This window comes from Mus musculus, chromosome 1, assembly GCF_000001635.26.
Source record: "Mus musculus strain C57BL/6J chromosome 1, GRCm38.p6 C57BL/6J".
In the NCBI taxonomy this organism is placed as follows: Eukaryota; Metazoa; Chordata; class Mammalia; order Rodentia; family Muridae; genus Mus; species Mus musculus.
The window spans coordinates 171,705,950-171,715,197 of record NC_000067.6 but is presented as its reverse complement, the minus strand read 5'-3'; the positions used below and the strand labels follow the sequence as shown (position 1 = coordinate 171,715,197).

Here is a 9,248-nt window from a genome sequence, read left to right as displayed (position 1 = left end):
AGTTTCTTGTAAGACAGTCTTACCCTCCGTCTTACCCTCCGCCTATGCTCTTCCCCCTCCGCTGCCTCAAGAAGAACTGAAAAGAAAGAAGAACCTCACCCCTGGGCTGCCCCCCCCCCCATGTCAGTTTGACAGTTGCTAATGAGGACAATACACCTGTGTCCATGAGGTACCTCCTGCATTGTTGCTATGCATGAGAGCCTATAATGAGCATGTCAGATACGACCTCATGTTCAGAGGAATGCTGCACTTGAGTTAGTGCTCTGTTGCTGTCCCCTGTAAGTTCCCAATCATTTCAACTTACGTGTGTGTGTGTGTGTGTGTGTGTGTGTGTGTGTGTGTGTGTGTGTGTGTGTGTGTGTTGACACATATTCATTCATTAGGATAGTAGAGCATGCATTTTAGAGGAAGAAATACATGAAAGGTGTTGTCTCATTCACATTATACAGTATCCATCCCCTGTACACAGCATTCTAGTGGGCTCACAGTATAAGGGAGTAAGTACATTTATGATCAAGTGAGGTTAAATCAACCCCATTCTAGAAACCACGTGCCTTTATTGATTATTATGTATAAAGTGTAGTGGGCTTTGGGAGGTAGCAATTTGAGGGGCGTTTCGTTTTGGTTTTGGTTAACATTTACAATTTTATTGTAAAACACAAATGTATATATAAACTAGAAAATATAAACCAGTAATTTAAATGATTTCATGAATAAACTAGATGTTCTTCTGTTTACATTTAAAACCAGCATTATGATATACACAGTAAAATTTATGATAGATTTAAAATTTAATGTTTTATTGATAACTATATTAAGTAGGGAATGTAAAAATATCTCAAGTATAAACTGCAGAATAAAAGGAACATTTTGTAATTTAGACTTTAAATGGTACCTTTTCCCTGCATTTTAAACAAGAGGCTCACATTCTTATTTTGTATTGAGGATCAGAAATCCTGTATAGGATGAGCCCAGGAGAGGGCAGGCAAGGGCTGATGCTTGTGATCTGGGCCATCTAAGGTACAAATCTACCTCAGATTTCCAAGATATTAGAATGGGTAGAGATGTAGTTCTTAGAGAGCATCTGAGGCACATGCTCATTTGTGATATAAAAAGGCACTTCTGTTCTCATTACCATTTTCCCCAAAGTGTGCCTTGTCATTCCATTCCTCCTCTCCCATCAGGAAAACTGGGGGTGAGAAAAGGGTGCTACATCTAGACAGGAGGCTGAGTTAGCCCAATTGAAGGAGGCCATCTGCTGCCTTAAGGAGGCTGGGATAATCCAATTGAAGAAGTCAGTCTGCTGAGATCTGAGGTTGGGAAGGAACTGTGGGCTGGGCTGAGGGGGAGAGAGCAGCTATCTTGAGCAGTATATGCCAACTTCTGGTACCAAACAAAGTCCAAGTTTTCTTGCTTGTATTTGCGGTGTAGATGAGGTAGGTGCTCTCCAACCAACCTGTTCCTTGCATTATGTCATTCTGTTTCCCAGACTGCCACATCAATGTCACATTTTTTGTTGATTAGAAGCAACCACATGACTAAAGCTGATGCAAAGGAAAAAAAAAGACATTTTTCTGATGACTAAAGAAAAAATAACATAGTTTGGTGAGCAAGTAGCACAGACTTTGACAATCAAGTGTGTAGAAAAGGGAAGCGAAGATCCCAGAGTCAGCACAGAACACACACAGACAAATTGTCAGTACAAAGGAGATTTATCACCCTGGAGGAGGGATGAAGGTGGGGGCTGCCTCTGGACCAGCAAAGACATCAGCAGGTGTTTTTGCAGGAGTGGTTTTTGAAGAGAAAAGGGGAAAGTCTGTGTTGAGATGAGTTGGTAAGTCCTGATTGGACATGTTAGCCAGGGGTAACCAAATAATGAATTTTGATTGCTGGACCTTGGTGTTTTGGTAGTTGGATCTTTGTGATCAGTCTCAGGAGTGAATCAGTAGGCAAATAAGTGAATAAATAGTCCTGGGGCTGGGGGAGCTTTAGGTCCACAGAAATCTTCCTATCAGACAACACACAGCCATTATATTCTCCTAAAATCCACAAAGGAAACAGAAATCAAGGAATGATTCACCCCCCTCCCCCAAAAAAACCCAAACCAAACCAAAAAACAGAAATCAGCACCTAAATCTATAATCATCTCAATCCCAGGTATCCAGATACCTGCATAAAATACAATAAATAACATCCAGGACAATGTGTCTCCACTGGATTCCAACAACCTTATCACAGCAGGCCCTGAATATTTCAACATAGCTGAGGCACAAGGAAAGAAGGTAGAGATCCTGAGTAAATTCCTTTTAAAGAAACCAAGGAAGACACAGACAGTGGAAGGAAATGGATAAAACTATTCAAGACCCAGAAACGGAAATAGAATCAATCAAGAAAACCCAAACTGAGGTCATTCTGGAAATGAATCATTTAGCAATTTGAACAAGAACTACAGAGGCAGGCTTAACCAACAGATTACAAGAGATGGAAGAGGGAATCTCAGATGTTGAAGATATGATAGAAATGGATATATCAGTCAAAGGAAATACTCTTGACAAAGTTGTAAGAATAATTTTTTTGCAACCTACTTTTAATAAGGGCTCAATCCTTAATAAGGAGGGCTCTATCCCACCACTCAGCAGAGGTAGTGGAAGAGAAAAGTTATTAGGATGTGGGAGAAGTGGACCGATTCAGCCATAGTTCTTTGAGGCAAGCTCAGTCTTCTTGGACAGCAGTTCTGTCCCATAGCAAACACCAAATACGACTCAGCAGCTGCAGACCAGTCCTCTAGGCAGGCAGACACCAGGCATGAACTGGCAGCTACAGTCCAGTCCTTTCAGCACGAACCAGCCGTTGTAGTTCAATCCTGAAGGAACCATTAGGCGCACCAACCAGCCTGAGGTGAGGCCGCAGAAGCAGCAGACTGCTACAGGAACCTCACGAGCAGTTCTCGGATAAGCTTCTCTCAATGTCAGCGTAAAGAACAGTGAGGTGGAGCAAACCAAACCAATGCTCAGTGCTTGTCTCCCACTGTCTGTGGGGTCATATTTATATTCCTTCATCAAGTGTCCTTTCACGTACCTGTCTGCTTTAGCAAGAATCCTTTCACCTGTGTGCCCCAGCAAAACATATTTCACCTACTAAATTTCCAAAGAAACTAGAAGTTTCCACTTCACCAAATATTCAAGAGACCCGGGACACTATGATCAAATCTAAGAATAATGGGAATAGAGTTAGGAAAAGAAACCCATCTCAAAGGCCCAAAAGTTATTTTCAACAAAATCATAGGAAATTTTCCTAAAGATGTACATCAAAGTACAAGAAGTGTAGAGAACACGAAAAAGATTAGAACAGAAAAGAAAATCCCTTTCTATACATAATAATCAAAACACTATACAAAGAGAACAAATAAAGACTATTGAAAGTGGCAAAGAAAAACACCAAGTAAAATTCCTCTCCCTCCCCTCTCCCTTTCCTCTGCCTCCCCTCTCCTCTCCTCTCTGGCTATCTCTATTTCTGTTCTAGTTTGCTTCCAGAGGAAGCTTTTCTAAGGATGACTAAATAAGGAACTGATCTATGAGTATAGCAGAATATCCTTAGGAGTCATCTTATCATTAGTTTTTTTCCCCCCCTTGAAACCAGTAGTATTTGGGTTTTTTTTTTTTTCATTGCATTATTTACTTTATTCATTTTTTTTTTTACAAAAGTTTATTACAATGTACAACAGGCTTCAGGATAACATTTCATTCTAGCTATTACATGGCAAAGATGTTATGACAGGGAATCCAGATGTTTGACTGGGCACAGGATAACACTTCATTCTAGCTGTAGGTGGCAAAGATGCTATGGCAGGGAATCCAGATGTTTAAATAGGAATGGAAGAGGAGGGTCACTATCACCCCAGATGTGAGGAACAGCTTACTTTTTGCCAGATTTCTTAATTCCACCTGTGGCCAGGGGGCCCTTCCCGGCAGCCTTGGCTTTTAGCTCCTCGAGTTTCTTCTGTTCCTCCTTTTGTTTCTGCTTGAAAGCCTTATCTTCCTCGTCCATCTCCTTGGCCTGCTTCTTGGGCTGTTTCAGGGGCTTCTTTTTGCCACCTTCCCGGCCCGACATGGCGCCTCCAGCCCCTCAGTATTTGGTTTTAATCTAGGTCTCTGGGTCATCCAGACTCTGGCCCTTGGTCACACAAGCAGGATCAGGCATGGGTTCTGTCTCATGGGGTGTGCCTTAAGTCAAATCAGACACTGGTTGAATATTCCAAGTTTTGTGCCACCGTTGCCTCAGCATATCTTGTAGGTAGGACAGATTGTAGGTCAAAAGTGTTGTGACTGAGTGGACGGTTACATTTCTTTTCTGGTAGCCTTCAGAATACTTTCCTGCACCAAAAACACCAGAACCCAGGAGTAAAGGTTCCATGTACATGCCAGCTCGAGTTATCCATGTTCAATGAGCTGTGTGGGTGTTATCTTCCACAATGGGACCCACTGTCAGGTTGTGGAGAGAACCCATTCAGTGTCTTAGCAACAGCCTGAGTTGTTCAGAGAACTTCCATTGGAACTTCTTAGCCATCCACTCAGTTGAAATTAACCCAGGCCCACTACTGAAAACCCTGTTTGGTGAGAAGAGTTAGCCAGTTGATATTTTGCATTTCCCACCGAAAAGACCCCCACCAGGCTTCCACGTCATCCCTCAAATACTCATTAATTCCAGCCAACTCTCCTCAACTCTCAACCTCTCTCTCAACTCTATATCCTGTCCCCTTTCCAAGAAGACACCCCCTCCATTTCTGTCTCCACTGCCCCCAGTTCACCCACAAAATCCATTACATTTCCCCATTCCAAAGAGATACATATGACCTCCACTAGACCCCTCCTCAACACCCAGTCCCTCTGGGTCTACAGACTACAGCTTGGCTAACACCTATATAATGGCCAATATCCAAACAAACAAACACCCAGCATATTTATCTTTCTGAGTCTGAGTTACCTCCCTAAGCATCCTTCTCCAGTTCTACCCATTTGCCTGCAAACTTCATGATGTCATTCTCTTGAACACCTGGCTTACACTTGACTGTGCAAATGTACATTTTCCCTACCCATTCTTCTGCTGATGAGCATCTAGGCTGCCTCCAGTATCTGGCCATAACAAACAGAGCAGCAGTGAGCATGGTTGAGCATGCATTCCTGTGGTAGAATAGAGCTTACCTTGGGTATAAGCCCAAGATTGGTACAGCTTGATCTTGAGGTAGATCAATTCCCAACATTCTGAGAAACTGCCATATTGATTTCCATAGTCGCCGTACAAGATTAAACTCCCGCCGGAAATGGATGAGTGCTTCCCCATTCCACATCCTTGTAATCTTGCACTTCCATTTATATTATTGATCTTAGCCATTTGTGAAGGTGTAAGGTGGAATTTCAAGAAATTTTTGATTTGCATTTCCCTGACAGCTCCACATGCTTCGCGACCATTTGAGTTTCCCCTATTGATAATTGATAATTCACTGTTTAGATCTGTACCCCATATTTTAATTAATTTAAATGTATTTTAAATATCTAATCTCAGAAATGGATAATTGTCTCAAAAGGTACCACTTGCCAAAGTTAAATCAAGGCCAGACAATCAATTTACACAGGACCATAACTCCCCAGTGAGATAGCAGTCATTTAGCTTCCAACCAAAAAGAGCCCAAGGCCAGACAATTTAGCATACAGTTCTACCAGACTGTCAAAGAAGAACTGATGGCAAATCCTCAAATTATTTCGTAAAATTGAAACAAAAGAAACATTAATTTTATGAGGCCACAGTTATCCTGATACTCAAACCACATAAAGACTCAACAAAGAAAGGGAATTACAAATGAATTTCCCTTATGAACATACATGCAGAAATACTCAATAACTGGGTCCAAGAACGCATACAAAAGATCATCAACCATGATCAAGTAGATATCATCCTAAAGACACAAGGATGGTTCATTCTATAAAAACCAATAAATGTAATCTCCTATATAAACAAACTGAAAGAAAAGCAACCACATGATCATCTCATTCGATGCAGAATTGACAAATTCAATACTCCTTCATGATAATGGTCCTGGAGAAACTAGGGATACAAGAAACATACCTAAACATAGTAAAGGTGTTGCATGTAGTTTTATGCTACCGCCTTAGCTCTGGGATGGCCCCCATCTGTCTTCCCTTTTGCTCTACCCACCTTTAGTTCTTGGATGTATGGGGGGGCGACAGAGCTACCAGAAGCCCTCCCAGCTTTCGTTGAATCCACAGATAAGATACACACACACACACACACACACACACACACACACACACACACACACACGAGTTTATTCCCTCACAATTTGCCTTCTTGGCAAAATTGCAGGGCATTACTATCTCCCACCTGGAAAAGTATGCCCTTACCAATTTATTATCTCCATCTCTCCACCTGCCCTAAACTTCAATGGCTAGTCCCACCTAGCCCCTATCAATCATCCTTGGCCACCTGCCTATAGTTGTGGTCACAGACCCCAGTTCCCCCTGACCCTTCAACACTTCATATGGTTTGTGTTCTTTTCCCTCCAAAGCATTGCAGAAACTCCCTTCTTTTCCCTTCCTTTTCCTCCTGGGACCCAGAAGTCCAACCTGTATCTTCCATCCAGCAATTGGCCCCTGGGTTTCTTTACTAATCACGAACCAATTGGTGAACAAGAGCTTAGCATCAGAACTGCCCCGTTCATAAAGGCAATTTGTAACAAACTTATAGCCAACATCAACTTATATGGAAAGAAACTCAATGCAATTCCACTAAAATCAGAAATAAGGCAAGGTTGTCCACTCTCTCCATACCTATTCAATATAGTACTTGAAGTCTTGCCTACAGCATTAGACAGCTGAAAGAGATCAAGAGGATACAAACTGGAAACAGAGAAGTCAAAGTATCTTTATTTGCATATGATAAAATGGTATACATAAATTACCATAAAAATTTTACCAGGGGACTCTTACAGCCAATAAGTACTTTCAGCAAAGTAGCTAGATACAAAATTAACTCACAAAATCGGTAGTCTTCCTATATACAAATGACAAATGGGCCAAGATCAGAAAAACACCACCTTTCATAATAGTATTAAATAATATAAGGAATATTGTGTTAACTCTAACCAAGCAACTGAAAGACTTGTATGACAAAAAAAAAATCCTTCAAGTCATTGAAGAAATAAATTAAAGAATATACCAGAAGATGGAATGCTCTCCCATGCTCATGGATCTGTAGAATTAATATAGCAAAAGTGGCTATCCTACCAAAACCAATCTATGGGTTCAACACAATCCTCAGTGGAATTCCAACACAGTTCTTTAAAGACCTTCAAACAAAGACCTTCAAACAACAATTTTCTGCTTCATATGGAAACACACTAAAATATAATAAAATCACCGCATTTCAAGTTGTTATGAAGCTAAAAATAGCATGGTATTGGCACAAAAACAGACATGTAGTTCAATGGCATCGAACTGAAGACCCACACTGAACCTAATAGAAGAGAAAGTGGGGAATGAGGAATAGCCTTGATCTCATTGACACAGGAAAAGACTTTCCAAATAGAACATGATTAGGCTCTAAGATCAACAGGCTCTAAGATCAACAATTAACCAATAGGACTTCAGGAAACTGAAATTTTTCAGTACTGCAAAGGACACTGTCATTTGGACAAAGCAGCAGCCTGCAAAATGGAAAAAAATTTCACCAACTCCACATCTGATAGAGGACTCAAGAAACTATGTATCAAAAAACCAAATAATCCAGTTTTTAAATGTGTAAAATGGGTAGCTATTTTAGAGCAGTAACCAGTTCTCTTAACTTCCTGCCAGCCTTCAAGCCTGCCAGTTTCAAGTCCAGCCCAACCGTTCCTCCCTCAGCTCCCCAACACTGTACTTAAAACGTCCCTTCTCCCAGTTTTCCCAATCCTAGCAGCTCCAAACTATAACAAGTGTAGCCTATCTGCTCAGCTCAGCTTCTCCTGGTTCAACTGTTGCCTAACAATATCTTTTCCACCAATTGCCTTATCTCCTCACTCTGCCAGCCCCACCATCTACCCCAGCCTAAGCTGTTTTTTGCTTTGGTTTTAGATCTGATTCTGTTCCTACAAATCCAACAGGCAACCAACACTGAAAGCCATAGGGTCAAGCAGTTCTAACAGCTAAGAATTCTTAAAGGGCCAGTTGACTAGCAACTGGCTTTAAAGGGCCAGGCACACAAGGTAAATTACACTAAAAAAATGGGGTACAAATTGGAGCAAAAAATGGAGAATTTCCAGTATAGGAAACTCAAATGGCTAAGACACACTTGACAAAATGTTCAACCTCCTTAGCCATCAGGCAAAGGCAATCAAAAGTACTTTGAGATTTCATTGTCAGAATGCTAAGATCAGTACAAGTCTGCTCATGCTGGTGAGCATATGGAATAAGGGGGACACTCCTCCATTGCTGCTGAGTGCAAATTTGTACAGCCACTATGGAAATCAATATGGTGATTCCTCACGACAACGAAATTGATCCACCTCAAGATCCAGCTATACCATTCTTGGGCACATTCACAGAGTTCACTACTTCCTACCACAAGGACACTTGCTCAACTGTGTTCCTTGCTGCTCTATTCATAACAGCCAGAAACTGGAAGCGACCTAGAGGCTCCTCAACTTAAAAATGGTTAAAGAAAATATGATACATTTACACAATGGAGTATTACTCTTCCGTTAAAAAAAGAATGGCGTCATGAAATTTGCAGATAAATGGATGGAATAGAAAACAAAAACCAAAAACAAACCAAAAATAAATAAATAAAATAAAAATAAATTAAAAAAAAATCCTAAGTGAGGTAACCCAAACCCAGGAAAATAAATGTGGTAAATGGTGACTATACCAACTCAAGCAGCAAGGACGGCTTTCCCTGTCTCCGGCTTTAGTTTAGCACATTAATAAATGTTGTGTCCGGCCAGCAGCTCACATGTCTGGGTTTTAGTCTGGGAAGACATCTTGGAAACCTGGAAGAGAAGAGGGAGCTAGGCGGGCGAGAGAAAGATGTAGCTAAGACAAAATTCTGATCAAAGCTCCATTTTACTAATTTAATTCGACACTCAGTTATGAAGGAGGGGAAGGGGCTAATTCCCGCCAAATAATCCTGGGGTCCAGTTGCAGGGTGACCATGTGTATGGCTCCAGAACAGCAATGCGGCAGGCTCCAGCAGTGGGC

At 41.3% G+C, this 9,248-nt stretch overlaps 1 protein-coding gene across 1 annotated transcript; it reads right to left on the bottom strand.

Annotated features, from left to right (window-relative positions):
- Positions 1-3,668: 3,668 nt before the first annotated feature.
- On the bottom strand, positions 3,669-4,128 carry Tma7-ps (translational machinery associated 7 homolog (S. cerevisiae), pseudogene). The gene has a single exon (NM_001372440.1). It carries the CDS (start codon positions 4,108-4,110, stop codon positions 3,916-3,918), a length of 195 nt encoding a protein of 64 aa, NP_001359369.1. The 5' UTR covers positions 4,111-4,128; the 3' UTR covers positions 3,669-3,915.
- Between the last annotated feature and the right edge of the window lie 5,120 nt (positions 4,129-9,248).